Here is a 16,304-nt window from a genome sequence, read left to right on the forward strand (position 1 = left end):
TGTTTTTATGTGCCCACTGTTATTTGCCTAAGTACTGTATGGCTCTGCTGTCTTTATAGCAATAATCCTCTTCTTGGGTCCCAATATTGTATTAATTTCCTTATCATCATATTAATAATAAAAAGTTGAAGAACTCCAAACTTACATTTCATTATGTGTGTAAACAACCTAGGATTCGAGAGACATTTTAAAAGTGGCCGCATTTTAACATTCTCATAGTTTGCTGAACAACCCAGATCACCCCGGAATTTATAGCTTTTTTTTTGGATCAGTTGCAAAAATTATCAAATATGTCCTTGTCTGGATTGGATGTGCTGTACTCTAAAAGTTTTTAAACTAACAAATGATGGTCTAACTGACTGCACAACTGTAAAAAGGAGGTAGCATTGATCATGCTGTAGACATACAATGGGAGAGAGGAATAAAAGAGAAAGCCGGACTGATGTGTGAAAGCTGGGCTCACTCTCTTGGGTTTATTGCTTCATGTTTGGATTTTTGACATTCCATCTTCCTGCTTTCTTTTGTTTTTTCAGAGAGCTCTGTCTGTGCCATGCTTTTCTGTTTTGAATTTTCTGACCTGTTTTTGAACCTGTTGCTTACACTACTCACTTTAATAAATACATACTTTTGTACCCATCTTGCTTATTGTTGTGAAGTTGCATTTTGATCATGCAGGTTTGCACCCCTGCCTTAGCTTGTGTCGTCTGCAGGGCATGATGAGGTATTTGTTGATACGTGCACAGAGTACAGTGAAATTCTTACTTGGATGTGCAAATCAACATACTCGTAACATGTATGAAACTATGAGTAGTGAGTAGAACAACCTTACCTTGAACCTTCTGTCATCCTCATAGAAGTACACAAAAGAAGAAACCTAGAAATACATACCTCCACCTGTTCTCATGTTCTTCACCTTGCATTTGTCTCAGCTCTTCTTCATCATTCTCATTCTGCCACCGTCAAGTCACTGTCTAAACTATTTGCTGGCTCATCTCTCCACTTGTGAAGTCATTACCAAAAGGGGCACTGATACGAGGTGTGTTTTTAAAATTTAACTTTTATAATGAACAGTCCCTTCTGTTCAAATGGAGGCCCAGTGTGCCTAATAATAGAGCCACTTATTGTATCTATATTGCTAGCAAGTCATTTGCAGTCTGAAAATATGAGCAAAAATATTTGTTTACTAAACATGTAATTAAACCAGACTACTCTAAAATATAAAAAGTTACAGTATGACCTATTTTGCTTTTTTTAAAGCAGCCTGTCTTTAAAAAGTCTCATCTGAAGCATTGAAACAGTGGAGCAGCATGTTAGCCCTACTCACATTAACATTTGACATCTCGTAGAGGGGCTTGTAAAAGCTGCCGAGGACAATAGTCTCCTGTGGACTGCTGCACTTGTTGCATTGTCATTGTGAATGAAATGTATTGAACTGTGGATCATGTCCAAATGTCCTTTGAAGATTTAAAACATTTAATTTACAAGTGGACCCCCACACTATACATTGCCTACATACATTCCCAAATGTCACTTTTCTCTGCTCTCCCTTTTCTGTCTAAGGCTGCATTGGAGGGATGCTGATTAAACTAGGACACTGTAAAAATCATCATATATATTGTACTCAAAGCCCATCTATCTTGTTCTTCAGGGTACACATGTTGCAGTGAATAATGAAGGGAAGATGTTGCTTGCTCTCTCATCACCCGAGTTGCTGCCTAATGACTTTTTATTGTCCACAGTTCTCCAAGGAGTTCACAGAGACTTCCAGAATTTGCTTTATCTCCAGAGAATCACTTGTGCATATGAAAACTTTCTGCTTATTTGTCACAGATGCACTCACCATCAAAAACAACACCTAATACACACATACTGTAGCTACAAAAGAGCAGCACAGTGTCTCTGGAATTACAGTCTAGTCCATTTACATTTTGAAATGTACATGACTTTATGCTGGGAAATTATTACTGGTTGGGACCTGTAATTTGTGAGTACATGATAAGTCAGTGTTCTGCATTAGCGCTTATGCTTTATGGGTGCAAGTACAAGGTAAAGGGCATTTTATCATGCCTTATCCCTCGTTGTCACTGTACAAAACATTTCACTGTATAATTTGTTACTTGAATCTGACAATGTTGCTATGGTACATAAGTAACAAAATATTCATCTTGCCGAAAATATTGAATATTGGAAAGCCTGGCAACACTGAGAAAAAGACAGACATCAACACCTGAGAGGTTGCCAGTCTAACATAGGGAACAATCCCAGTGTTCCAATTTAGATTTGCCTGTCAAGAGTATAACTTGCACAAAACATGAAAGAAACCCCCATACATGCACACACAAAGAATGCACAGACTCCACACCATCATTGACCAGGCCAAGACTTGAACCCAGTCTCCCAAGATTGTGGAGCAGCATGGGTAACCACTGCATCGCCATGCTACCTTCAAAATAATATGACTTACATCACAGCTAGATTCCAAACTGTGCAGCACAGTGACATGGCAGTTACAACTGCTGCATCACATCTGCGGAGACCTTCACTGAATCCTGGCATGGTCACTGTGTGCATTTTCCCCTTCTCTCAGTACTTTATTTTCTGTCGATACCCCAAAGATGTGCACGTCTGGTTAAACATCCAGCCTACACTGGACTGCTGGAGGTGGGCAACACAACATGCTGAAGTGGGAAAAAATGGATGATGGATTAGTAGATGCCTGATAATAGAAACTGGCACAATGTAGTTACATCAGAAAAACATATTTTTATTTCAGTTGTAAATAAAGCAAGTGCTGCTCTTTGTTCTCGTGCTACTGTAGATCTAAGAGAGCTCCTTATTAGTAAGTTTATGATGTGCAATGCCTACTGCCCCCAGTACAGTCAGCAATACCTGGAGGGCAACCAAGAAATTTAATCAAATGATTTCTGATGACATTTTGGTTTCATTTTATGCATTCAATCTTATTTTGCACAAATTAACTTTCATCAAGTACTCATTTGTGCACACACCACATTTTCAGTAACCCCTGATGACATTTTGGTAATGGCATGCCAAGTACGCAGGTTTCATTAGCCATGTGCAACATTAGTAACATTACTTAATACACTTCAAATCCTGTGACTTTCAGCTTCATTAAGATTGTAACAGAAGACAAGGCCATCATCATATCTGCTTTGAGCCCTGCTTATTGTATCCACTAAGGCATGTTGTGCAAAGCTTTGAAATTAATTGTATTCTTGGAATTCTCTAATAGGAAGTGGCTATAAAGGAAATGAGTGTCAAGGAAAAAGCCTTAAAATGTGGTTTAGCAAACCAAAGTTCAAGTCATCACATTGCCTTTGCCCTCACACTTCCTTTTAAACTGTGACTGAACACCAAAGGACAGATTTTGAGTCAAACTAGCAGGATTTAATACTCTTGGAGGACAAGGGCAAGCGTTTAAGAGCCAACAAAAATAAAATTGAGAAAAGCTCCAAATGTTCATTAAATTATAAATCATTCTCAAGAAAATACAAGCAAAAGCTCATCTTAAAACCATGTACTGTACCTGCTTTTGTATATCCTCTTATACTGTATTATCACATAGATAGCATGGAACTTGGGTGCAAGTGAGCTGTGGCTTACCAACCAAAGGCCTAATGGAGGTCTAGTGTTACCCTTTATAACTGTGTGGTATTTAAGGAATGTCTTTCTACTGTATATACAGTACCAAAACACAGTGAAAAATGGAGCATACTTCAAAAGAGAAAAGCTGTTTTGAACTTGTGTAAGCTAATTTTGATGTTCACACTTTTAGAGGACACCAGGATGCCGTCAGTATAGTGTAATATGTTCAGGAGTATGTGCAGTATAATAGATTACTGTCACACTTCATTTAGATGCCCAGACATCATTTCAGTTTGTGTTAATCATTAGCTAATGTAAGTGACTGCCAAGCTGTTAAAGGATGTTGGGGCAAAGATGCTGCCAGAGTGACACTAAAAACACTTTTGTTGTGAATTATTTTGGAATTTCTTCTGTTTTCCTTTGCTGTTAAAGGGGTGCTTTATATTCATTCTGTTTTTTTGTGATGGAAACCCCATTTTTTTCATGTAATTTTAGTTTCTGCTTTTTATGGGTGCCACCATTGTGCATATGGTTTATTTGAGCTTGTTGCCATGTTGCGACACGTAGGTGAACAGAAGTGCGTGGTGCATGACATCACCAAAAGTTTCCATTGTGTACTTCCTGATTGTCAAAGATTATGTATTCAAACAAAATATCTAGTGTGATTATTTGTGTTATAGTGTTCCTGACCTTTGATCTTTTGCTTAAGAATTTCCGACTATGCTTTAGTGAATTTTGGTTTTGACAAAGTGATTTATAAATATCTCGGCAGTGAAGTTTGTCATGTTGTTCTAGATTATGTTTCATCTCTTGATCCTTTAATCCCTCAAACTGCCACTGCCCACCTGTTAGCAGAAAAATATTTGGTATAAAGTACGGACAATTGGGGGCCACTAGTAGCCAGTATTGCGTTTGTGCAAAGTGTTCTCTAGAGGCTGTTAATTTTATTGGCACTTGCAGGAAGCAATGGTTCTTCATCCTGGCAGGTAGCAACGGATGGGCACAGTGGGAGTGTCCCATGACTTACAGGCACCCTTTTGCTCCCTACCATCAATGTGAGGTAGACCTGCACACAGGAATAAACTGCACCATCAGTGGAAACTCTGTTGAGGGAGCCCTACCATTGCCAAGAGGGCACTTAAGCAGGAAGAGGTTCCTGACAGGCTGGGAGGAACTACTACAACTAACTGGTTGCTAGAGAGGATTTCTATAGACATCAGGGGATGGTGTAATCAATGTAAATACCTATAACTGAAATAAAAAAAGGTCAGGAAGACATTGTTTCTACAAACGGAAGTTCGTAGGATGTTCCCAATGCCAGAAATAAAAGTCTGATTGGGCCTTAAAAGCCACTCTCTGCCAAGAAACTGAACCTAACTAGTGGAAAAGAAAAAAGAAGCATAAAGTGAGAAGGCGCAGGTTTGTCGTGGTACTTTGACAGTGGACGAGTGGGAGAAATCTACATCCTGACTGCATGTGTCAGACGCAATGCTGCTGTAAAGTTGTGAATAATGAGTTTCTTTTGTCTACTGCATAATGACCATGTTTGGTCTCATGTCATGTTTTTTCTCAATATCACACATATATTTGGAACTCTTGGCATGTTACCCTGGGCCAATTTAACCAAACATATGGAACGGTTCACTCGGTATAAGCACATCCAGTACATGGATAAATGGCTTCCTCTGATTATTATTATAGTATGTTCAGCCAACATCAATGTACATAGCAGCTTGCAACATGTGGACACATTTGATATAGATATTTAAACAAATATTTTTTGCTGTAGGAGTACATAAAATTACACAACCTCCTCAGGGTCAAACAGTTAGTTGGAGATGAGGACTGAACAAGCAGCCTTCTGCTTTACTCCATGCCACCTTGCTGTGGTCCCACTTAAAAAGACAGATGGGACTGAATTTAAAAAGAGTAGTGTTTTGGGTAATTATTATTTTTTTCCTGCGGTGAAGACAGAAACACAAAATTACATACAAAAGGACATTTTACTGAATGAAAACATTTATTGTTAGATGAACATTAATTTCTTGCAAAATAATAAGAATATAAAGGCTTAGATGAATCTCATTTAAAGCTTTTACCTTCATTTGCTTGGCCACAAGTACATACAATCATAGATATAATGTAAATAATAACAGTCTGGTGGCTAAATGCTATTCAAACCATACTTCAATATCTAGAGCAAAAGCAATGTTACAAATTAGCACAATTTAATGCAAGATATTATGATTGTAGAGATATTTTTTTTCTTATTTCAGAGACAATTTTATCACAAAGACAAGACACATTTGGTGCAAAACACACAAATGAGTTGGAAAGTAAATAACATCTCAGTACCAAAAATGAATACTGTAATAGCTTTTTACTCTACCTGTGATTCTTAAGTTGCATATCAAATATTTCATTTTCATTTTTGTCATGTGCATGTTTGTTAGTATTCATCCATGATTGCCAGTGAGACAGCTAATGTTATTTTTTGTTTACACGCAACCTTCTATCAAAAACATAATGGGACTTTTATGTGAGTCTTCCTGATGGATTGTTGTTTGTACACTATAATCATAAGTCTCAACACCAACTGCAATCACATCCGAGAGGAAATTCCAATAAATAGTCGGTAACATTAACCTATGAGAGCATTGCCAGCCAGGATGAAGCAGATTGTGCCATCAGAAGGGCATATTGAATAACACATGCCAGTAAACAATAGGACCCCAAACTGCTGAAAATAATTACAACATTCCGCGTGGCCTTTTTAAACCATATAAACTCTGTCTTGTTCAGTTCTTAATTAAACTGACCTTTAGCTTTGTTTAACTTAGAGTGGTAGACTAAAGAAAAGTGCAGAGAGGAGATACTGTATATAACTAAATCATTAGGTTACTGGTTAACTCCTGTAAGATACTAGATTTTGACTAGTAATAAAACACATTAATATTGTAGCCATAAAATTGTTTGCATACTCTTTGTGGGCCTGACTGTAATACCACTCAGTACAGACAGGAAAATATTGCAGTACATTTGGTCATTTTTTACTAATCATTGGCGTTTCAATTGTCATTTTCTATAATATTCTCCAGGTACACCGGCTTCTACAAATGAAAATATGGACACCTGGAATATCCTGATGGAGCAGAAATAAAAGAGATCAAGGAAAACCACCCATGGCTTTGCATGTTATAGTGCAACTACAGCAGGTTGGAAGGCCTAATTCTAACTTCACAGATCTTTTAAGACTGTACACATATTACATGTTATACTTATTCTTGTCACAATTACAGGAAACTAAAACAAGCAAATTATTTCCTATAGTGAACACGATCCTAGAGCTGTAAAACAAATGATTATATATACATTATATGCAGTCATTTGTTTTTTATTTATAACTGCAGCAAAATCAAGTGACTTGCACAGGGTGACACCACACGGGTGGTAAGTGGTGCTAATGGTGCTGAAGGGGATGCTCGTAAGAGGTATTGATATACAGTAAATGGTTAAAACAATAAAAAGGTGATTTAAAATTGTCAGATTGTTTTGGTTTAAACAAGTTAGGGACATAAACTTATACAATTAGTGAAAGAATGTGGACATCTGAAGAAATGCCAGTGACTACCTTCTGCTGGTACTGGAATACTCGAGCAGAGTTGCCTCATCAAATACACCTCTAGAGACATATGTCAGGGCCTTGAAACACAGAAAATCCAAACCTCAGTACCACTAATCCATACGATTAGATACCTTTGGAGAAGACTAACCAAGCACCAACACAGAATCTATTGTAGTGTACCTCTATTATCTACAATGACCACCAGATTGTAGACATCACATTTATCTTATTTTTACTGTCAAAGGAATTTTTGATAATACCTAAGACTATGCACTGCTTAAAAACTGTTGTTATTTTGTGACACTGTTAAAAATTGTAGCCAAATTATACATGTAATAAGGCAGCTATCACACCTATGAGGTGACAGTGGAGTACTGTGGTGAACTTGTATGAAAACCAAAATTGCACACTGATTTTTGTTTAACTGGATCTTTGTTTAATCTTGTAGTGCAGTTGGTTTTGACGGAATTTGCTTTCTGAAAAGTTTGTATAACACAGAACACTGTAAATCATTTGACTACTTCCATAACATGCACATAGTACACTGTAATAGATTTAAATGATGCTTGGAATTAATTATAAATTAAAACAGAACACCCCTGACTCCGTAAGTATTTGCTTGATTTGGTACAATCCATCTAAATAAACTCTAGTGCAACCAGCTGACTTTAGAAATCACAAAAATAGTTGCACGGGGTCAGCGATGTTTAAATGAAAGCGGATTCCCCAACCTGCCAAGAGACCCACTGTGTCAAATCCTTTAAGACAAAGCCTTACAAACTACTTAAGAACATTTATGTTAGGCATAACGCCAGGCACGGGCTGGATGGTCTTTTGGCCTGGAGCCCCTGCAGATTTTGTTTTTTTCTCAAATTTATCTGGAGTTATTTTTATTTCTCTCTCCATCCCGGCCAACCGTCCTTATCATTTAGAGACTTTAAAAAAAGACAATTATGTATTCTATTTCTCTTAATTAAGTATGCATTATTTATTTTGTATGCTACTGTATGTATTTATTATTTTTCTTATCCAATTTTAATTTGTTTTTCATTGCATGTAACTACTTCTTTGACATGTTGTAAAGCACTTTTGAGCTACATCCTTTAAATGAAAATGTGCTGTAGAAATTGTTGTTGTTGTTGACAAGTATGCAGTGAGCTCAGATTTGTACGCAACTATTATTAGACAAGACAAATTAACATTCAAAGTGCATACAGGATAAGGTTATTGAAAATCACCAGTGATGGGAGGGACACAAGAAAATCTGCAAGGCACCAAAGCATTGTCAAGGCTTTAAAAGGAACGGAAAGGAAGAAAATCTGTCACAAATGTGACTGGAAGATGAGTATGTGATCTGACAAGACCAAAACTAACCTTATTAAGAAGCTTCTTTGTATTAAGGCCTGGAAGACATGTGAAGACAGAAGTCAAAATGGATGGAGTAGGGAAATTCAGGAAGAAAACCTGCTGTAGTTTAAGGAAGACCTGAAACCTTGTGTGATGATTTATGTTCCAACAGAGAACACCTCACACCATAAATCTAACGCCACAATGGAGTAGTTTACAAACAAAAACATTCAGAGCCTCAGGTTGACTTATTCAAAAGAAGTACAGCACAGCAGGAGATGAAGAGTACTGTTCTCCATGGTCTCCATTCAAGTTGAAAAGGAAAAGGTGATTTCACAAAAAACAAAGGAAAAAACTGTTAAGACTCACGGCTTTAATTTCAGATTAAGGGGCTTCTGTCAAACTATTGACTGAAGCGCAGTTTAAGGCTTTTAAAATGTATTTTCTACTTAGTGTTTAATTTTCATTTTAATGTTAAACCTTTGTTTTTTGCATGGATCTATGGCAACAATCTGAATTTTAAATTCAATTTGGTAACACAACAAAATTATAAGGAGGTTCTTTTTATAATACTCTATAGGCTATCCATTGCAAAATAAAATGTTTTTATTCCAGCCAAGAGCATCAAATCTAATCTAATAATAATAATAATAATAATAATTCATTACATTTATATAGCGCTTTTCTCAGTACTCAAAGCGCTATCCACACAGGGAGGAACCGGGAAGCGAACCCACAATCTTCCACAGTCTCCTTAATCTAATATGCTACAGTCTGGTCAAACTCTTAATGATGTGGAAATGTGAAAGCCACTTTTTTGAAGCAATGCATTATTAAAAACAGCAAAAGCACACCCTGAAATAATGTTATAATTACAAAAAGGATCAAGGATATATGAATGCTGCTCATTTTTTTAAAACAGTCCATACCGTACTTAAAAAGGAAGTTGGTTCACAGTGTAACAAAGTGAATGCATTATTTTACCCTTTTATTTGCTTGGGCCACACATACAAGGGAATAAAAACTCTTTAAATTCCTGTTTCCATGTTATGGAAAGTGTGATCGATTGTATTAAATACTTTTTGTGACATCACTTATATGATATAAGGTTAAACCATATTTAGTGCTATTGTCATTCTGAGCACCCTAAGTAACATATCAGAACCTATATTAACAGAACAAGCTATTGGAAACAAAGGAAGCTAGTTTTGTTACATTATGAACTAAAGAAAAAACATAAAATCAATAAGCCACAGACAAAGAAAAATATGTGTATAAGGTTACTGAAATCAAAGGCCATTTGACTTTGTGTTATTATTAATGACATCACAGTCGCAAGAAAAATACAAGAACGCCTTCTAAAAATAACAAAATGGATTTTAGAATTCCTAGCATTCCCAAAGGCTTAGTAGAGTCTTTACTTTAATGTTAATAACAGCAACAAGAGCAGCAGTTGTTCGCCAAGGTTTCAAAAAGACAAAAAGAGTATAAAAGCAAGTGATTTGCTTTGTGTATTGCTGAAAATGCACAAAACAGCTCACGTATGGAAGGCTGAAAAGCTATGTGGACTGTGTTATATGCACCAAGAGCAAGGGTCATTAGGGTTAATTAGGGTCATTGGGGTTAAGAAGTAACAGTATTGGGTGAAACGATCTCTACATTTATTTCAAAAACAATGCATTTGTCTTTTTGTATCTATAATATCATACAGTGCATGCAATAACTGATGCTGCTAACACCCATGCAATTCCACAGGGTTTCTGTAGGACTCCTAAGCAGAATGCAGGCACTCCCTACAGAAACAGGTCAATTATCTTATGAACAGGTCACTTCTGATTAGTCAAGCTACAGGATGTCAAGAAGCATTCAGAAAAAACTGGTATGAAACAACAGATATCCAGTTTAAATAACCATTGTATGACAATCCCCAAATTGGGCATGAATATCAATAATTCTACCACAAAGTACCTTTGGCATATAGCCTGTGTTTCATTGGAAAGTGTTGTTCTTACTAGATAAAAAGATTACACCTTAAACATGTTATTGCTGAGCTTCCTAATACCTCAAACACAAAATAAAGATTTTTATGAAATAAGTGCTTTAGTACTTGGGAGCATCGACTTCTGCACTGGTGAACTCACTGTGATTTAAGAATGCTATTCTTTTCTTCCTCTGACCTTTTGATTATAAAATTAGCTATGAATGTGATGATGAAAGTTACTAATTTTTATGAAAGGACTGTAAGTGAAAGTTCTACTTATCATAAAATTACATATTAAAAGTAAAATATGCAGTAATATATAAACAATCATGATAGAAGGGGTGAAATTTACTTGTAAAGACATAAATATTGAATAAGAAACTATTATATTCCTCACATTTTTGTGCATAATTGCTCACTGATGTACATAGTAAGCAACATAATACGTTTCCTGTAAATAACGTTTCCTTTTTTTAATTGCATCCCAATGAACAATATAAGCACAAAAATACATCATCCTTGCATAAAACCTAAATATAATGTATCGTATTGTATATGTTAAAATATATTTACACAATTTCTTGTCAAATATATTTACATGACTTTCATTTGAAGGTAACAGATATGCCAGTGTTCATTATTTTGCTACAAAATAAAATATATAATTTAATGTATTTGTTAATCCCCACAACTACATGCAAAACATTTAACTGAAATGGATGCCTCATAGATGTTGTAACTGCACAAGACACAAATTAATTAAGAAACTAATTAGCACTCTAGTCATTCTTTGGCCTTACAAAATAACAATTATACAGATATATGTGGGTGTTTTACTTTTATACTGATTTAAGTTTCTTTCTCATCTATTTTAAGAAACAAAGTAAGATGCCATTAGATACACATAATGCTCTCTCCTACTTCAGAAAGCATTAAAATAGCCTTTATTTGTGAATTAGTTAATGAGATATTATTAATTAAAATGCATACTAATTGAAAACCAGGACCTAAATCAAATTTAAAAAGAGAACAGCAAGCAATTCTAAAACAGGTATGTCATTTATCCTGACTAAATTCTGATAAACTTTTTCCACATTGCAGTCATAATGAAATTGTAAGCGGATGGTCCATTAGAAAGATTAGTGGCTTATAAGTTTCAAAATGCAAGTTGAAAATGGAGATTTAATTATGTTATTCAAAACAGTCGGGCGTTTTTCTTCAGGTCATTCCTTTTCCAGAGAGCTAAGCGCTCAAACTCTTCAAGTGTCATTCCAAAAACTTGAAAGAACTCCTCTGGAGACAAGTGCCTCTGCAAAGAAAATTACACAGAATAAGAATGGTTATTATTATCACAAATTTCTTCAGAAACAATGGGCATGCAACTACTGTATGATTTGTGAAAAATTATTATTCACATAGTAATTTTTTTACCCATTTGTCCAGTAGAGTGTGACAAGTAGTCAGAGATAGTTATGGTTGTTTTGGCTCCAACACTGGATGCACATGTCTACTGCACAGTACACTCACCTGCACATCGCATACACTTTTACGCCAGACCACCTGGCCAGTTCATGTTTTGGGATATGGAAGGAGATCAGAGTACCTGAAGAAAAACCAACACTGATACTGGGAGAGTGTGCAAACTCCACACAGATCAGGCTGGGACTCACCTTGAAGCAAGAAAGACAACTGTAAATGTGCCCAGCATGTCCTAGCAGACAATGATGAGCAATACTGTAACTCTCTGTGGCGGACAGCTAGCAGCTCATCCTGGCCGGGATTCCCCAGTGATGGAATGATGGGGGAAGGCAGCTTTTCTTGATCACTGCCTACCCCAAAACGCTAGATGGCAGCTTCTCTGGGATCTGGCAGTGCCCAGGATTCCCGCAGGGCATTCTGGATCTTGGATTTTGGTTGCACAACCCTGTTGGGTGCCGTGGGTGCCACCAGGGACAGCTGCAAAAGGACAGATGGACTCATACCAGATTTATAGTCCGGAAGTACTCTCAAGTCACGAGGACAGGAATCCCGAAGTACTTCCAGGCTGAAGAAAAATATAATTCTCCATCTGACCCGGAAGTGCCGACAAGTCACGTGGACGGAAGGAGAGAAGCACTTCTGGGTCGAGGACTATATAAAGGACTGATGGAGCCCCAGCAAGGGAGCCGGAGTTGGGAGGAGTGTGACAGAGCTTGCTGGGAGGTGTAGTGGAGAGAAGAATTGTGTTTTTGTTTTGATTTAATTGTGTTTATTGTGACTGTGGTGCTTTGAAGGCACAATACAAGAAGGCAAAAGAAATTAAAATACTTCTTGGTGTTTTAAAAACGTGTCGTCAGTGTCTGTGTGCCAGGTTAAGCACTGGTATAGCCCCATCTAGTGTTACTTCTCTCTATTATGGTTTACTATTCATGAAATGTTGGCAACTTTTGAATAAGGCAATTGTGCTTGCCAAAGCTTTCCACTGGACTGTCCAAACTCTTCCTAAACACAGTCAAAAAGTAATAATTCATGCCTTTACTAGTTTCCCAATTATAGATGCCAGAAACACATCAAGATGGCCTCACAGATAATATAAGCAAATCTGGTTGTATGTTTCTGACACAAAAATCATTAATACAGTACATTAAATTTTAAATAGGATTTCTTTTCTAATTTACATTAAAATGGTCAAAGCAGAGCTAGAATGAGATGGAAGCTACCCTGGAAAGCATACACAGATCAGATGTACACTGTGGACTGGAGTTCATTCACAAAGCATCAGTTCATTACTTGGTCTCAGAATATTGAGAGCCACCATATCGTCAGCCATTGCATGTTCTGGCTAGACAGAGTGAGTATCACTAAATGAAAATGGATGTTCTTAATTAAGGAAGATATATTTAAATCACCTTGAAACCATATCTGTTAGAATAATGTGTTCTTTATTTTTTTTATACTCGTTTGTATTGATGGCTGTAATTTTTAACATATGCTATCATACTGTATAATATAATCACATAATAGGAAATAACTTTTATAAAAGTTGTAAACTGTATTTCTTTTTTCTTCATGTTAAGATTTTCTTCAGAAATCTATTATTGCATATTAGTACTTACATCTTTTACTTTAATTTAGTATCATAAAGTCTACCAGGCTGTGAGAAAGGAAATATTTTAGAGGCTGACCGACTTTTGCCAACAATGACTTCACCAGTATATGCTTGTGATAAAGATCACTTGACATTTTCCTATTGGCAGGACAGTGTGCAACTGTTTTAAGCTAAACTATTCCACATTTCGTTCTGTTAATGGAGTGACACTGCTAAGCCAAGAAGAGTCCATATTCATGGACAAAAGTCCCAAAATTATCCCCATGGCTCATTTAAACTTTTCTAATTCGATAAGTACAGGTTTGTTTTATAAAAGCAAGAACCTATAGAATTGTTCATGGGGAATGACTCATTTGGATTAATTCTGACATCTGTGAATAGTTAAACTCTGTGTTTCTGCCATTGTTAGACAGCAAAGCCATACATATTATCTGTTCATCATTAGGAATGACTGAATCCACCGGTTTTAATGATTTTTTTAATAGTGTAAATCCTAACTGAGGCAAAGCTAGATTATAAAACTTCTCCCAAGCTACAGAGATGCTGTGTGGAAAAAGACAATCCATCTATTACCATTTTTTTAAAAATGTTTCTATATCACCATTGAAAGTCAAATGCATAAATAGAAATGCAAGTCCACTGACAATAAAGCAGCAGTCTTATCCCACTTACTATAATTACCGATTCTCACCAATGATTGAGAAAGCTGATGGCCATTGTGAACCGTGCCACATATCTTCTCTTTTAGCCAATTAATTATTCAGCAGAAGTGTGTCAGAAAATATTACTAGAACTCCTTTATAAAACTTTCCAGAGCACCCATGTGCATGGATATATTGTGATGTGTCCTTTACATATATTTAAAATGGCAAATATCCACTAATTATTTTTTAAACTTATCTCTGATTTCCAGTCTTCAGATGACTGTTATTTAGTATCTTTTTCCCCAGGCTCTACTCATCCATTCATGGCTTTAGCCAACTCTAGAAAGGATGCTAACCCATTGCAGGGCACACTTATGCGCATAGTGACACCCTTATACAGGGGATATTTAAGGTTCCAAATAAGCTAACACACCAAATATGTATATGCATTACAAAGCAGGACTAACATTAATTACACCATCTAATTATCCATTTGATGAAACCTGTTAATCTGATTGGTCGACTGTACCGAGCTTCGGCCTAGCATCAAGCATGAAATAGGACCCAGTCATGGACAGCCAATGTCACTCATCCCCACACTCACTCATACTGCCCCAGTATAGAATCACCAGTTAACCTAACCTAACTGTCTTTGAGATGTGAGAAACAGAATGGAGAGAAAAACCCACAGCCACTAGGACGTTGTGCAGATATTGGAAAACAATCTACTTTGGACATGAAATCTTTTTGACATAATTAAAAAATGATCACAATCTTATTGCATTTTCTTCATTTGTATTCGAGTTATTTTATTTTGGATACATAGTTTGTACTACTGAAGTTAATTTCTAGTGCCACAAATAAAGGATGTATAGGACTTAATTTCAGTCTGCTGAAGTCAAGGACATCAAAGCCTACAGAAATTCACAGAGATAAACATAAGAGTTATTATTGGCTGTACACCACATGCTTGCTTCTTCTAGATAGTTTTGTTAATTACTGTCAACAGTAAAGTGAAAAAAGCTGAGGGTTTGCTTAGGAAATAGGGCTACAAAGGCCTCAGTGTTGCAACCCAAGGGGTTCTTGGATTAAAAGTGACCCCAAGAGGAGCCTGACAGAGGCCACAGGCCAGAGAAATGGTTAGTTTGAAGATAGGAAGAGAGTCTGGGGTGAGGACTCACAGCAGACATGCATTGTGTAAGACATGAGGGATGAATAGTGACTGAGTTCAATTTAAAGTTTATTGACATTTGTGCATAATACAATGAAACTGCTACATGCATTGCTCTGTCCGGGGTTTGTTTCTGCCTACTACTACTAAAACAGGGATAGGCTCCAGCTGCCCTATGACCCTGCTCTGGAGAAGCAGGTTAGGATGATGGAAGGCTGGATGGATGTTACGTGCATGTCCCCTCAGAGTAAGGAGAATGCTTTGGGGGTACTTGCAAGTAAGCAAGCCTCTCCAGTTGTCTGACAGATAAGACCATTGAAACAGATACAGTTTTGTTGTTGTTTTCATTTCCTTTGATTTCTTACTATTTAGCTCTAACTTATGTGGTTTATTGTTGCTTAGAAAACACACCCACTTTGAAAGTAACTGTAGTTCTTGGCATTATTTTATGGTGTGGAAGACATTCTTCAGTTTATTACACTTTACTCTCTACACATGCATATGATGTTGAAGAAATTCCTCTTTGAATTTTTGTCATTCTGCTTTTCCCATATCCCACGTTAGCACCCAAACATTATCAAATTTTTCCAGCACAAAATCAAGTTTTTGGAGGATCAAACATGGCGTATAAAACAAGGAGGAGGTATAACAATCATCTGTTTCTTTTTCGGAAACTTTCCTACTCCAATTCAGGGTCATGGGGTAAGGTGAAGCAGGAAGTGAACAAATGGCTTCATAACTTATATAGAATATTTTCAAACCACATAGACATATAATTGTATTAACTGATTTGGAGAATATGTACAGTACAAATTGTATATCTGCTGTTAATAATAAATTCT

General features: G+C 36.5%; 1 protein-coding gene across 15 annotated transcripts in view; it reads right to left on the reverse strand.

Moving 5' to 3' along the window:
* Window positions 1-6,835: 6,835 nt before the first annotated feature.
* ablim2 (actin binding LIM protein family, member 2) overlaps window positions 6,836-16,304 on the reverse strand; it is a 209,424-nt gene continuing 199,955 nt past the window's right edge. For all 15 annotated transcript variants that reach the window (XR_007934938.1, XR_007934939.1, XR_007934936.1 and 12 more), the window contains one exon: window positions 6,836-11,868. Coding sequence is in view for 1 of the 15 variants with exons in the window: in XM_028801896.2 (XP_028657729.1) it covers window positions 11,755-11,868 (114 nt within the window). In the remaining 14 variants the exon portion in view is untranslated. The remainder of the gene's footprint in view (window positions 11,869-16,304) is intronic.

The sequence above is a fragment of the Erpetoichthys calabaricus genome, chromosome 5 (genome assembly GCF_900747795.2).
Source record: "Erpetoichthys calabaricus chromosome 5, fErpCal1.3, whole genome shotgun sequence".
NCBI lineage: Eukaryota > Metazoa > Chordata > Cladistia > Polypteriformes > Polypteridae > Erpetoichthys > Erpetoichthys calabaricus.